The sequence below is a fragment of the Anguilla rostrata genome, chromosome 7 (assembly GCF_018555375.3).
Source record: "Anguilla rostrata isolate EN2019 chromosome 7, ASM1855537v3, whole genome shotgun sequence".
Lineage (NCBI taxonomy): Eukaryota > Metazoa > Chordata > Actinopteri > Anguilliformes > Anguillidae > Anguilla > Anguilla rostrata.
In genome coordinates this window covers 415,422-431,551 of record NC_057939.1, presented here as the reverse complement: position 1 = coordinate 431,551, position 16,130 = coordinate 415,422, and the positions used below count along the sequence as shown (strand labels likewise).

Below are 16,130 nucleotides of genomic sequence, written 5' to 3'. Positions count from 1 at the left end.
GTGGTGTTCAGTGGTATGGTGCTCATGGCTGTGGTGTTTAGGGGTATGGTGCTCAGGGCTCTGGTGTTCAGGGGTATGGTGCTCAGGGCTCTGGTGTTCAGGGGTATGGTGCTCAGGGGTCTGGTGTTCAGGGGTATGGTGCTCAGGTGTGGTGTTCAGGGTGTGTTTCAGGGGTATGGTGCAGGCTGTGGTGTTCAGGGATGGTGCTCATGCGTGGTGTTTAGGGGTATGGTGCTCAGGGGTCTGGTGTTCAGGGGTATGGTGCTCAGGGCTCTGGTGTTCAGGGGTATGGTGCTCAGGCATGTGGTTTGAGACCCTGTGTGGTTGACCAGTTGAGGCTTGGAGGGAGTTTGTGGGCCTCAGCCTGCCCTGTGAGTGTGTGTGTGTGTTTGTGTGTGAGTGTGTGTGTGTACAGTGTGTGTGTGTTTGTGTGAGTGCATGGTGTGAGGTTTTGTGTGTGTGTGTGTGTGTGTGTGTGTGTGTGTGAGTGTGTGTGTGTATGGTGTACGTGTGTGTGTGTGTGTGTGTTTGAGGTTTGCTGCTTCAGGTTGCAGTTAGTTTCACATTCTCACATCTAGGCTGCAGGATGTGTGCTCTCTCTGGAGAGTTCAGCCCTTTTCCTGTCACATAGAACAGGCTGTGATGCTGGCTAACTCTACCAAACGCAAACATTATCCTGTCAATAATGCTGACTAACTATAGCAAACACTTAGATTATCTTGTCAATAAAGCTGCCTAGCTATACCAAACACTAACATTATCCTGTCAATACCACTGCTAACTGTATTAAATGCTAACATTATCCTATCAATAATGCTGGTTAACTGTAAAAAAATGCTAACATTTTCCTGTCAACAACACTGGCTTACTAAAGCAAATGCTAACATTATCCTGTCAATAATGCTGGCTAACTCTCCCAAATGCTAACATTATCCTGTCAATACCACTGCTAACTGTCCCAAATGCTAACATTATCCTGTCAGTGAAGCTGACTAACTGTACCAACCATGAACAGTATCCTGTCTGTAATGCTGGCTAACTGTAGCAAATGCTAACATTAGCTTGTCAATGACACTGCCTTACTGTACGAAATGCTAACATTATCCATTCAATAATGCTGTTTAACTGCAGCAAATCTGCCATTAAAGCTGGCTAACCATAGCACACACTAACATTATCCTGTCAATAATGATGGCTATCTGTACCAAATGCTAACATTATCCTGTTAATTAAGCTGGCTAGCTGTTCCCAATGCTAACATTATTCTCTCAGTAATGCTTGCCAACTCTAGCAAATGCTAACATTATCTTGTCAATACTGCTAGCTAACTATACTAAATGCTAGCATTATCCTGTCTATAAGGCTGGCTAAGTGTACTGAATGCTAATATTATCCGATCAATAATGCTGGCTTACTGTACTAAATGCTAACATGACCCTGTCAATAATGCTGGCTAACTGTACCCAATTCTAACATTATCCTGTCAGTAATGCTGGAAAACTCAAACAAATTACCAGAGTCCTCTCTTAGTGCAGTGTTAATGTACTGTACTGTAGTGTGCAGTGTGTATATACTGTATAAACCCCCTCTCCCAGTGCAGTGTTAATGTACTGTAGTGTGCAGTCAGTGTGTATATACTGTATTATATCTCAGTGCAGTGTTAATGTACTGTACTGTGCAGTGTGTATATACTGTATTATATCTCAGTGCAGTGCTAATGTACTGTAGTGTGCAGTGTATATATACTGTATTATATCCCAGTGCAGTGTTAATGTACTATAGTGTGCAGTCTGTATGTACTGTATTAACCCTCTCCCTCAGTGCAGTGTTAATGTACTGTAGTGTGCAGTGTGTATATACTGTATTAATCCTCTCTTTGTGCAGTGTGTATATACTGTATTAACCTTCTTTCAGTGCAGTGTTAATGTACTGTATCGTGCAGTGTGTATATACTGTATTAACTCTCTCAGTGCAGTGTTAATGTAATATAGTGCGCAGTGTGTATATACGGTATTAACCTTCTTTCAGTGCAATGTTAATGTACTGTAGTGTGCAGTGTGTATATACTGTATTCTCTCTCAGTGCAGTGTTAATGTAATATAATGTGCAGTGTGTATATACTGTATTAACCTTCTTTCAGTGCAGTGTTAATGTACTGTAGTGTGCAGTCAGTGTGTATATACTGATGTAGTAATTTGTTACAGTGTACTGATATGACAATATCTGCAGTACTTACACCACCGAAACAGAGTAAACACACTATTCACTCACACTATACACATGCAAACACACTGTGCAAACACTATGCACACACTCTTTACACACAAATACACACTGTGCACACACACACACACTTTACACACACACACATACTGCACACAGTATACACACACAAACACATGCACTGTACACGCACACAAGACACAATACACACACACAAACACTCACAACACACTATACACACCCACAGTATACACACACACCCACACACTATACACACAAACACACACAATACATAAACACCCACACACGCACACACAGTCTCTCACACTTGCACACACACACACACACACAGTCTCTCACACACACATACACAGTCTCTCTCTCTCTCTCTCTCTCTCTCTCACACACACACACACACACACACACACGCACACACACATGCACGCAGTCTCACACACATACACAAAGTCTCTCTCACACACACACACACACACGGTGCAGATAACAGACACAGCTTCTTGCTCCTTTCCCTCCCTCTCTGTATCTATAGCCCCCCCCCCCCCTTCTTAATATGATGTAAAAAGCTAATCGCATGCAAATGTCTGTTGTCCCGGTAACCAGTCCTGAAAAATCCCTTTGATGTTTCACCCGGCTCATTCTCTCCACGTTCTCTTTGTTCTCCACATTCACTCTGCTCTGTCAACATCCCCCTAACCCCTCTCTCTCCCTCTCCCCCTCCCGCTCTCCCTCACTGCTTTCCCCACTTTCCCTCCCTCTCTTCTCTTTATCTCTCTTCCTTTCTCTCTCCCTTACTCAATCCACTTTCCTTCTTCCCTTCCTTTACCCCCCTCCCTTGTTCACTCTCTCAAATTCAAATTGAAATGAAGCTTTATTGGCTTGACCACACATAGGTACAGTATTGCCAAAGCAATCATTTCCATTACATCAGAATCAACAATAACTATATAACACAAACCTTATTTTCAGTGCAGAATACAGAAATACTATTATTATTATTATTATTATTATTAATAATAATAATAACAGTAAAAATAATGATTTACATTTGTATTCTGTTTCTGCTTCGCCTTTTGTAGTATTGTGTGTGGCCCGTAGGGTATAAGATAGTCATTGCTTCTCGTAGTTTTATGTGTGGCCTGTAGGGTGTACATTCCTACATTCCATTCACTGACACACTGAATTAGCCTTGCTATCTGCTGCATTCCATTCACTGACACATTGAGCTAGCACTGCTGTGTGCTTACATTCCATTCACTGACACATTGGGCTAGCACTGCTATGTGCTACATTCCATTCATGGACACATTGAGCTAGCACTGCTATCTGCTACATTCCATTCACTGACACATTGAGCTAGCACTGCTGTGTGCTACATTCCATTCACTGACAAATTGAGCTAGCACTGCTATCTGCTGCATTCTATTCACTGACACATTGAGCTAGCACTGCTATCTGCTACATTCCATTCACTGACACATTGAGCTAGCACTGCCATCTGCTGCATTCCATTCACTGACACATTGAGCTAGCACTGCCATCTGCTGCATTCCATTCACTGACAAATTGAGCTAGCACTGCTATGTGCTACATTCCATTCACTGACACATTGACCTAGCACTGCTATCTGCTGCATTCCATTCACCTGAACACCTGAAGCACCTGTTTCCTGGGTTGTTTTGTGTGCAGATGGAATCCTGGGAAAGTGCTGTAGTCACTGATCCAGCAGTAACGACACAAAACCAAAGCAATTTCCTTTTCTTTTTTATTGAAGTTTATCAAATATCTGCAATTTTATGCATTAGGACAGCACAGCGTTTGAGGTACACGCTCCTGCCTAACCCTGTAAACACTGATATTAAGGGCAATACTGATACAACACAATACATTTTAATAGAATATCAGTATTTACATTGAATAGGATTAACCACACGTGTACATTCAAAAACATGCAGTGAAGCTTCTTTAGCTTGGACGAGTGGCTGAGCTGGTGCGATCTGACTGGGGGCGTGGCTTAGGGGTGTGGTTATATAAGTCCCACCCATCACACCCCCCTTACCCCTGGGGCAGTACCATGCTGCTCTCTGCTACACACACTGAAAGGAAAGTCTCTAAAGCACAAACGGCTGCTTCATCTTTGTGTTAATTCTAATGCAACACTGCGACACATGAGGGTTCACCCAAGCCATGCCACTGCACACACACACATACACTCAAACACATACACACTCACACACACTCACACATACACGTACACACACATACACAAACACACACACATACAGAATATCAAATACAGATCCTGCACACACACACATACACACTCACACACACTCACACATACACTCAAACACATACACATACACACACATACACAAACACACACACATACAGAATATCAAATACAGATCCTGCACACTCACACACACACACACACACACTCTCTCTCTTACACACACTCTCTCTCACACACACGCACACTCACACATACACTCAAACACATACACACACACACACACACTCACACATACACTCAAACACATACACAAACACACACACATACAGAGTATCAAATACAGATCCTGCACACACACACACACACACACACACTCTCTCTCTCTTACACACATGCACACTCACACATACACTCAAACACATGCACACACACACACTCACACATACACTCAAACACATACACGTACACACACATACACAAACACACACACATACAGAGTATCAAATACAGATCCTGCACACTCTCTTTCTCACACACACACACACACTCTCTCTCTTACACACACTCTCTCTCACACACACGCACACTCACACATACACTCAAACACACACACACACACACACACACACACACACAGTATGAAATACAGACAGATCATGCACACACACACACTGTATCGGACACAGATCCTGCCATTAAAAGTGTAGGTGAAGCCACACATCCAACTTCGTAATTGCCACCATTCATTTCAATGGGAGCCCAGTTTTGGCATTTGCACGGCCTGCTGGGATAGCTGCCAATGTGAGGCAAGTGGGTGGAGCCAAGACGGGGAACACGATGCGATAACCAATCAGATTAAAGTTCTGACATGTAAACTGACATGTAAAATTTTATTTCCCCATTCCACATAGTTCTACTAGAAGGACTCCTTAATTATTTCTTTGTGGGGAATTACAAAATATACGGTTGATATACTTTTAATGAAAACTGTTTTAAAAATAGAAAACATGCCCACAAGCAGCTGATTGTGGGAGGGGAGTGCGATGCCAGGCCAACGTATCAGAGGATGTGTAGCTTTACCCTTAAGTAGGCAGTATACTTCGTAAGAAGTAGAACTTTTTGAGCAAAAAGACGCAATGAGAACAACGGAAGAACAAAAAGACGCGGTGTTGTGTGTTCTCACGGTGCAGTGTGCGACGGCCTCTAGGGAGAACTTTTAGAAAATGTCTTTCCTGTTCTCCGACCTCCCCTCTCAGCTATTGGTCCAAATGTCACATGGTTGGTTACTTCATGGTTGAGAGTTCAGAGGGCAGACTTCACATGCTAATGTACGGAGAGTCAACGCCAATCTCTCTTCTGCAGAGATGGGATTTCTGTGAGTTTCCGCATGTTTTATGAATGGTGCTAATTGTTTCAGCAAGTCATCAAAACGCCTAGCACACATTCGGAAATAAGAGAAGTGGACCCCCTCGTCTAAACTCGCATTTGCCAAATGTACAGACAGAACTCTCCATTGTCCGTCAAACTTTAGAGGGCGAACGTACCATCTCCTTCGCCTTTTTTTCTTCTTTTGCATACCTAGATAAACTAAAGCCACTTTAAACTCCTCTCTCTGTCTCTGTTGCATTTGTGCTTCTATCACTGCCGCCATTGTTGTTTTGTGTTGTGATCTCGCATAGCCCTTCTCTTTATACATTGTGGTGGAAATTCTCTAGATCTCCAAGTTCGGTGAGAAAAGTCAAATAGACTTTCACACAATATTCAGTTCAAACGTTTATTTGGCCAAATAGGAGAGTTCACACAGAGAAAAAACGTTTCCGCGTGAAGGTTCTCTGAACACTAGAGAGCCTTCTCTTTTATAAGCTTCTAACACTTCACAGGCGTGTCTCGCATAGTTCCCTTATCGCGTGAAGCAAACAACACATCTTTTAAGGGAGGGGTGAGAGGTACATTTGTAATTTTCCGTTTACTGTTTCTTATTGCTGTGGCTAAGCATAATTTTTCTATAAGAACATCCATGGCGTAGCCGTGAGACGGAGGTCTGGGCGAGATTCCAGCCCCGGTTAATAGCTGCCTCGTAAGTATTCTGCGCCCCCCAGCAGGGTGGAGTGACATAAAATGGTGCGGTGTTCTCACTGAGTATACCGACAACGGTGTTCGTGGACATGTTCGCCGGTGGTTCTCAATCCTGAAGTTCTTTCTTCTTACTGAGTATACTGCCAGATTTACAAACATACATTGGGCAGGGCTTAGAGTGTAGGTGTGGCTTAGTGGGGCATCCTGCAATAGCATGCTTCCTTCTAAACATAGTTACAAACTGCCTAAGGGAGGGACTGTACAGTCAGAGAGCAGTTTGTATTTAAATCATTAAAGATAAAAAACTAATTGTATCAATAATAAGAAATAATGGTGATGTTGTTTCTTTTCCCCCACAGGCATCCTCAGATCCCCCAGGCCCCTGTAAGCACACTGCCCCCAGTGGCCAGTACTGCAAGCTGCTCCAGCTGACATCATTGGTCCAGGTTCTCAGACAAGTGTAGTGATGTCATTTTAGAATCAACTGGTGAGTTTGCGACTGTGGCACTCTGAGCCAAGATGGAGGTCCATGAGGACTAGAGTCCTGTGAGGGTTTCCAGTTGTTTCCAGCATGGTCTGGCTCTTGCTACTGGTCCCTGAGACCCAGTTTCCTTGGTCCACAGAACCAAAGGTTAGCTCCTTGAAAACAGGTAGAACACAAAAAATAAAGAGTTGGGGGAGGATGAAGAGAGTGAAGTAAAAAGGAGGGGAAAGAATGTGGACCGCACAGGGAAGACTTGGATTTCAGTTTTCTGCTGTTTGAATGGACTAGTTCTGCAAGAAAGCACATCTGTGGAAACACATGCAGAGGACAAAGAGAGCAGGAGGATGGCATGAAGAAGAGAGAGAGGAAGATAGAGGGAAGAGGAGAGAGGATGATGAGGGAAGGAGAAAGGATAGAAGGAAGAGGAGAGTAGGGATAAAGGGAAGAAGAGAGGATAGAGGGAAGAGAAGGAGAGGATTAATGGAAGAGGAGAGAGGATAGAGGGAAGAGAAGAGAGAGGATAGAGGGAAGAGGAGAGAGGATTAAGGGAAGAGAGAGGAAGAGGAAGAGAAAAGGATAGAGGAGAAGAGGGATTAAAGGCAGAGGAGAGAGGATAGAGGGAAGAGAAAGAGAGGATAGAGGGAAGAGAGAGGACAGAGGGAAGAGGAGAGAGGATTAAGGGAAGAGGAGAGAGGATAGAGGGAAGAGAAAAGAGAGGATAGAGGGAAGAGGAGAGAGGACAGAGGGAAGAGGAGAGAGGATTAAGGGAAGAGGAGAGAGGACAGAGTGAAGAGGAGAGAGGATAGAGGGAAGAGAAGAGAGAGGATAGAGGGAAGAGGAGAGAGGATAGAGGAAGAAGAGAGAGGAGTTGAATGCAGCTCACGGTGGTGGTGGAGATGACGGTTACACAGCAGTGGAGGGAGATGAGCTCTGCAGAGGGAGAGAGAGAGAACATCACACACACTCACAGTGTATGTGTTACCTGTGAGTGTGTGTGTGTGTGTGTGTTACCTATGAGTGTGTGCGTGTGTGTGTGTGTGTGTATTACCTGTGAATGTGTGTGTGTGTGTATGTGTGTGTGTGTGTATTACCTGTGAATGTGTGTGTGTGTGTACGTATGTGAGTGTGCGTGTGTGTGTGTGTGTTACCTGTGAATGTGTGTGTGTCTGAGTGTGTGTGTGAATGTGTGTGTGTGTGCGTGTGTGTGTGTGTGAATGTGTGTGTGTGTTACCTGTGAATGTGTGTGTGTGTTACCTATGAGTGTGTGTGCGTATGTGCGTGAGTGTGTGTGTGTGTGCAGGTGAGTGTGAGTGTGTGTGTGCATGTGTGTGTGTATATGAATGTGTGTGTGTGTGTGTATATGAATGTATGTGTGTGTGTGTGTGTGTGTGCAGGTGAGTGTGAGTGTGTGTGCGTGTGTGTATATGAATGTGTGTGTGTGCGTGTGTATATGAATGTGAGTGTGTGTGAGTGTGCGTGTGTGTGTGTTTGTGTGCGTGTGTGTGTTACCTGTGAATGCTTTTGGGGATGTCTTCCTAATATTGGGGAGCCTCCTTCCTTCTGACTGCCAACTGAGGAGGAATCAGAACAACTGCTTTGAACTGAGAGAGAGAAAGAGAGAGAGAGAGAAGGGGAGAGAGAGATTGGAGGAGAGAGGTGAGAAGAGAGGGTCAATGGTGACAAATGTTCAACAAGACAAAAAGCAATTGAGAGCCACCTGGTGGACAGTATATATATTACAGCTTGAGAAGAAACTCCAATGATAAAAATGTAATTAAATGTCATGTAGTTAGTAACCAGCCCAGATGTACTCAGCCTTTTTGGCGACTAGTTTCTGATGCAGATATGAAGCATTCTGCCCCAGAAACGTGCATGTCATGTATCAAACAGGCGAACGGTGTGCAGTTTACACATCATCTACGAGGCATCACAAGGTATGTTGATGCATATGCATTTAAGGGAGGATCACACCAATCCCGGGCGAGAATATTATGAGTGTGGCTGATTATGTATTCCACTGAATTTACTGAAGCTCATGCAATTAATGAGGCTTGATTTTTCTGTGAAATTCTGTGAGTATGGTGTATGGTCTGTATGGTATATATGATGTGTGTATGTGTATGGTGAGCAAGACAGAGTGTGTATGATATGTGTATGGTGTGTATGATGTGTGTAAGATATATGGTGTGTGTGTAGTCTGTATGGTGTGTATGATGTGTGTATGTGTATGGTGTGTGCCTGATGTGTGGTCTGTATGGTGTGTATGATGTGTGCATGTGTATGGTCTGTATGGTGTGTATGATGTGTGTATGTGTATGGTGTGTAAGGCCAGGTGTGTGTGTATGGCGTGTAAGGCAGGGTGTGTGTGTGTATGATGTGTGTGTGTGTATGGTGTGTATGATGTGTGTATGTGTATGGTGTGTATGGTGTGTGTGTATTCTGTATGGTGTGTGTGTATGGCGTGTAAGGCAGGGTGTGTGTGTATGATGTGTGTACGGTATGTATGATGTGTGTGTATGGTGTGTATGGTGTGTATGATGTGTGTATGTGTATGGTGTGTATGGTGTGTGTGTATTCTGTATGGTGTGTATGGTGTGTAAGACATGGTGTGTATGATGTGTGTATGGTGTATGATGAGTGTGTAGTCTGTATGGTGTGTATGATGTGTTTATTTGTATGGTGTGTATGTGTATGGTGTGTATGATGTGTGTATGGTGTATGGTGTGTGTAGTCTGTACCTCGCTCAGAGAGGCAGTGGAGCTCCTGCTCGGATGTGTTGGGTATTCCTGTCACATCAAGCAGCAGCTTACTGGACACCCCCATACAGAGAGACTCCTTCAGACACAGCTCTGAGAGAGGGAGGAGGGAGAGAGAGGGAGGAGGGAGAGAGGAGGGAGAGAGAGAGAGAAAGGGATGTGCGAGACAGAGAAAGAGATGAGGTTCCCCATTACAATTTCCTCAGTAGCCACACACACACACACGCGCGCGCGCGCGCGCGCACGCACGTGCATGCACAGACGCGCGCACACACACGCATACACATGCACACGTACACACATGCACACGTGCACACACACGGTACAAACGATTGGGGAGAGGTTAATGATCAGGGGTTACCGGTGTTCTAATCATATCTTTAGTATTTAGTGCTCCTCTGAATGGGAGTGTATGGGAACTGGAAAACCAGGAGGAACGGTGCTGCCGTTAACGATGCTGCTAGTATTCATGCTACGCAAATACAATGGGGTAAGCTCCACAAAATTACCTGTGCTATACCAAAATGAAAGATCCCTTTAAGAGCAGGATCATGTGGGTGAATTCAGCTGACTAATTTCTGCATGAATAGAAGAGGCTTTGCCAGAGGGTGAGACCTCATGCTGCTTAGGTGTGGATGGCAGTACAGGCTAGGGTTAAGGTTAGGGTTAACGGTTAGGAGGGTTAAGATTAGGGCAGGACAGGTTAGGGTTAGGGTTAGGGAGGACAGGTTAGGGTTAAGGTGAGGGAGGACAGGTTAGGGTTAAGGTTAGGAGGGTTAAGATTAGGGCAGGACAGGTTAGGGTTAGGGTTAGGAGGGTTAAGGTTAGAGAGGACAGGTTAGGGTTAAGGTTAGGGAGGACAGGTTAGGGTTAAGGTTAGGAGGGTTAAGGTTAGGGAGGACAGGTTAGGGTTAAGGTTAGGAGGGTTAAGGTTAGGGAGGACAGGTTAGGGTTAAGGTTAGGAGGGTTAAGGTTAGGGAGGACAGGTTAGGGTTAAGGTTAGGGCAGTATAGGTTAGGGTTAGGGTTAGGGAGGACAGGTTAGGGTTAAGATTAGGGCAGGACAGGTTAGGGTTAGGGACGACAGGATAGGGTTAAGGTTATAGGGCAGGACCGGCTAGGGTTAAGGTTAGAGCAGTATAGGTTAGGGTTAAGGTTAGGAGGGTTAAGGTTAGGGCAGTATAGGTTAGGGTTAAGGTGAGGGAGGACAGGTTAGGGTTAAGGTGAGGGAGGATAGGTTAGGGCAGTATAGGTTAGGGTTAAGGTTAGGGCAGTATAGGTTAGGGTTAAGGTTAGGAGGGTTAAGGTTAGGGCAGTATAGGTTAGGGTTAAGGTGAGGGAGGACAGGTTAGGGTTAAGGTGAGGGAGGACAGGTTAGGGTTAAGGTTATGAGGGTTAAGATTAGGGCAGGACAGGCTAGGGTTGGGGTTAGGAGGGTTAAGGTTGAGGCAGTACAGGTGTTTTGGTGAGGGTAAAGGTCAGAGGTCAGAGGTGAGAGGTTACCGGTGTTGTGGATGGCGTTAGCCCACAGGAGCTGGGCGATTTGGTGCGTCCAGGCGCTCCGCTCCTCACAGGAAGGGGCCTGCAGGGTCAGGCAGTCCCGGGTTCGAGAGGCCTGCCGCACCCACACCTCAAACCTCAAGCCCTCCTCCCCCACACTCTGAGTCAGACCCATCTCCCCTGTCTGAGAGAGAGAGCCCAGTAACTATATCGTGTGTGTGTGTGTATGTGTGTGTTTGCGTGTGCGTATGTGTGTGTCAGAGTGTGTCTGCGTGTGCGTATGTGTGTGTCAGAGTGTGTGTGTGTGTGCATATGTGTGTGTCAGAGTGTGTGTGTGTGTGTGTGGTATGTGTGTGTCAGAGTGTGTTTTGTGGTGTGCAGTATGTGTGTGTCCAAGGTGTGTGTGTGGTGTGCATGTGTGTGTGTCACGAGCTGTGTTGTAGTTTTGAGGGTGTGTGTGCTCTGTAGCTGACCTAAACGCTGTGTTTGTAGTTGTAGACAGGGCATGTGCTCTGTAGCTCACCTTAACGCTGTGTTTGTAGTTGCAGACGGGCCGTGTGCAGTGTGTGCTCTATAGCTGACCTAAACGCTGTGTTTGTAGTTGTAGACGGAGCGTGTGCAGTGTGTGCTCTGTAGCTCACCATAACGATGTGTTTGTAGTTGTAGACGAGGCGTGTGCTCTGTAGCTCACCTTAACGCTGTGTTTGTAGTTGTAGACAGGGCTTGTAGCGCTGGAGGGTTTGGGTTTGGTGAAGATGAGGATGTGCTGGTACAGGAACACTCTCCGCACCCCACTCTTCCTCCGCCTGGCTCCCCCAAACACCAGCAGCTCCCCCTGCCTCAACAACTCACCCCTCTCTGACACAGGCACCTGAGAGAGAGGGGGAGGCAGAGAGAGAGAGAGAGGGAGAGAAAGAGAGAGGGGGAGGCAGAGAGAGAGAGAGCGAGAGAAAGAGAGATGGAGGGAGGGAGGCAGACAGGGGGATGAGGGAGAGAGAGGGAGAGAGAGAGAATGTTTTGGAAAATAATTTATTTCATTAGGGATGAATAGAGGACTACATATGTATTTGTACTGTAAGTGTGTGTGTACAGCGTGTGTGTACAGTGTGTGAGTGTGTGTGTGTGTGTGTGTATGTATATGTGTGTACACTGTGAGTGTGTGTGTGTACAGCATGTGTATGTATGTACTGTGTGAGTTTGTGTGTATGTATATGTGTGTACACTGTGTGAGTGTGTGTGTATGTACAGTTTATGTGTGTGTGTGTACAGCATGTGTATGTATGTACTGTGTGAGTGTGTGTACAGCATGTGTATGTATGTACTGTGTGAGTGTGTGTGTGTGTGTGTGTGTACAGCATGTGTATGTATGTACTGTGTGTGTTTGTGTGTATGTATATGTGTGTACACTGTGTGTGTGTGTGTGTGTGTGTGTGTACGGCATGTGTATGTGTGTACTGTGTGTGTGTGTGTACAGTGTGTGTGTGTGTGTGTGTGTGTGTGTACAGCATGTGTGTACTGTGTGTGTGTGTGTGTGTGTGTACAGCATGTGTATGTATGTACTGTGTGTGTTTGTGACTGTGTGTGAGTTAAAGGATGTGGGGATAACAGCAGATCAGGCATTCTCACCGGACACCCCACGATGAGGTCACTGGCCCTCAGGTCCTCCCCCTGCTGCTGAATGTGCTTGAGGGTGGAGAGGGTGGAGTCAGGGGCGGGGCTTGGGCCAGCCAACTCCTCCACTATGTGGCAGTAGTGAGCGAGCTGCTGAACAGGGGCCTGCAGGCAGCTTGGGAAGGCTAGCGGCGAGGGCAGGGCCAGATCTGGCAGCTTCATCTGGGGGGGTGTAGGAAAGGAGGAGAACGAATCAGCAGCTACACCTTAGATCCTGACTTCACACTGTAATATCTGAGATATTATAATATCTGCGAGCTGCTCCAATATCTGTGAGCTGCTCTAATATCTGTGAGATATCCTAATATCTGTGAGCTGCTCTAATATCTGTGAGCTGCTCTAATATCTGAGATATTATAATATCTGTGAGCTGCTCTAATATCTGTGAGATATTATAATATCTGTGAGCTGCTCTAATATCTGAGATATTATAATATCTGCGAGCTGCTCTAATATCTGTGAACTGCTCTAATATCTGTGAGATATTATAATATCTGTGAGCTGCTCTAATATCTGAGATATTATAATATCTGCGAGCTTCTGTAATATCTGTGAGATATAATATCTGCGAGCAGCTATAATATCTATGACCTATTATAGCATTTGTGACCTGCTATCATATTTCTATGTTCAATCACATAATTCAGCGAATCTAATAGCTAAGAGCTATCACATTATTTAATGTCTATGTTCAATCACATAATTCAGCTAATCGAATAGCTAAGACCTATCAGGTTATTCAGCTAATTTAATATCTCTGAGCTATCACATTATTCAACTAATATAATGTACATGCGCTATCACATTTAGTGCAGGTCTGTTTGTGTTCGTATTCTTACCTTGAAGAAGTCTGTTGCCTGACTGACCAGCAAAGAGTCCATTTCTGGTTTGGTTCTGATATAGTGAGAGTACTGAAGGAACTGTGTTTTCTGCAAAGATGTGTGTGTGAGAGAGAGAGAGAGTGAGTGAGTGAGTGAGCGAGGGGAGGAAGGGAGGGAGTGAGGAAGGAAGGAAGGAAGGAAGGACTGGGAGAGAACATCAAGTCAGCATTTCACTGGACTCAATAATTCAAGAAATATTTTCAGACTGGCAAATTAGTTTCAGAAAGCTACACATAAAAACTGTTAAATGTGTGAATGTGTGTGAAGTGTATCTGTGGTTATTCAAGTGTATTTGTCTTAATGGAGTTGTGCTTTCGAGTCAACTTGCATAAACACATATGTACCATATGTATAATACACTAAATGTGAGCTTTATCGTTTTTTCATGTAGGTTCTGTGAAGAGCTTCCTCACCAGCCTCAAATTGTAAATGCACACAAACACAGTGATGCTAAATCGCGGTTCACACCATGAATAATAATCATGGCTTACAGAGCATATCCACATGCAGACACACACCACACCACAAAGGCTCACACATGCACACACACACACACACACACACAACACACACACGCCACATGCACACACACACACAAGGCTCACACACACACACACACACACCACACAAGGTCACACACACACATGCACACACACACACACACACACAAAGGCTCACACACATGCACACACACACACACACACACACACACAAAGGCTCACACACATGCACGCACACAAATGCTCGCACACACACGCACACACACACACAAAGGCTCACACACACACACGCACGTGCACATGAACACACACAAAGGCTCTCACACACACGCGCACATGCACACACACAAAGGCTGACACACACACACACACACACACACACACACATTCACATGCAGACACACACACACCCACAAAGGCTCACACACACACACACACGTGCACATGAACACACACAAAGGCTCTCACACACACACGTGCACATGCAGACACAAAGGCTCATACACACACATGCACATGCAGACACACAAAGGCTCACGCACACACACACACACACACACACACACACACACACACGTGCATATGCAGACACACAAAGACTCACACATACACACACACACACGCACACACAGGCGAACACACATGCAGACGTACGTATTTGCTGAAGCAGTCCTGTAGCAGTAGCGTCTGTGTGATAGCGCCCTCCATGGCGGGGAGGAGGTACTGCGAGTGGAAAGCACTCAGGCCTGACCAGTTGGAGAAGAGGGTATGGCCCTGGCCTCGCAGGGGGGTGGGCGTGTCCACAGCATCCAGCAGGGGCAGGTAGCTCTCCTCCACCCCCTTCAGCAGGGCCACGTACTGCCTCTCCATCGCCAGCAGTCTGCAGGCCAGCTGGGTTGCCCTGCTGAGAGACGGAGAGAGAAGAGCTGATTCTGAATCCGCTTTGAACCAGCTCTGAACCAGCTCTGAACCAGCTCTGAACCAGCTCTGAACCAGCTCTGAATCAGCTCTGAACCAGCTCTGAACCAGCTCTGAATCAGCTCTGAATCAGCACTGAAGAGCAGAGGAGCTGACTCTGACTGAGCTCTGAATCAGCTCTGAATCAGCACTGAAGAGCAGAGGAGCGACCGAGCTCTGATCATCTGAACCCTCCTGACATCAGCTCTGAATCAGGCACTCGAAGTGAAGCATGAGAAGAGAAATTGACTCTCGACTTGAGGCTCTGAATCAGCTCTGCTTTTAAACTCATAGCTCACCCTTGTGTTGTTGGGGGCGACATAGCTCTAGAGGTAAGAGCGATTGTCTGGCAGTCGGAGGGTTGCCGGTTTGAATCCCGCCCTAGGCGTGTTGAAGTGTCCTTGAGCAAGACACCTAACCCCTAACTGCTCTGGTGAATGAGAGGCATCTATTGCAAAGCGCTATATAAATGCAGTCCATTTACCATTTACCATTTAAAGGTTTATATTATTTCAGCACTAGGCTATGGCTATGTCCAGGTTTTGTGTGCAACGAAGGATATTTTAGTTACAGCAGTCAGGGTTAGGGATAGGCTTTATAATGGCTGCTATAGCAACTTTCAGGCTTCATGGCCTGAAGCAAAAAAACACACTTCAGATAACTCAGTTTGTACTGTGATGTCATACCTTCAGGGGTTACAGGTGTGCAAATTGTGATTAGTGTTATTTTAAAAATAATGTTTAATCTTCATTTTAGTTGGAACTATTTCCTGTGGTGCCTGCAACCAGAGACTGGAGGAAAGTAGTTTTGGCAACAGGTAAAACTCATA

General features: G+C 45.5%; 1 protein-coding gene across 6 annotated transcripts in view; it reads right to left on the bottom strand.

The window, feature by feature from the left end:
- Positions 1 to 3,992: 3,992 nt before the first annotated feature.
- arhgef40 (Rho guanine nucleotide exchange factor (GEF) 40) overlaps positions 3,993 to 16,130 on the bottom strand; it is a 40,861-nt gene continuing 28,723 nt past the window's right edge. Inside the window, exons 19-27 of one of the 6 annotated variants that reach the window (XM_064342166.1) lie at positions 14,999 to 15,248; positions 13,803 to 13,892; positions 12,919 to 13,125; positions 11,984 to 12,163; positions 11,296 to 11,476; positions 9,776 to 9,886; positions 8,547 to 8,638; positions 7,921 to 7,967; positions 7,040 to 7,192 (exon numbers count right to left, since the gene is read on the bottom strand). In XM_064342166.1, coding sequence (XP_064198236.1) covers positions 7,941 to 7,967; positions 8,547 to 8,638; positions 9,776 to 9,886; positions 11,296 to 11,476; positions 11,984 to 12,163; positions 12,919 to 13,125; positions 13,803 to 13,892; positions 14,999 to 15,248 — 1,138 coding nt within the window. In that variant the 3' untranslated portion in view covers positions 7,040 to 7,192; positions 7,921 to 7,940. Of the gene's footprint in view, positions 7,193 to 7,920; positions 7,968 to 8,546; positions 8,639 to 9,775; positions 9,887 to 11,295; positions 11,477 to 11,738; positions 12,164 to 12,918; positions 13,126 to 13,802; positions 13,893 to 14,998; positions 15,249 to 16,130 lie in introns of those variants that run through there. The other 5 variants (XM_064342165.1, XM_064342164.1, XR_010331061.1 and 2 more) reach the window with 5 other exon arrangements.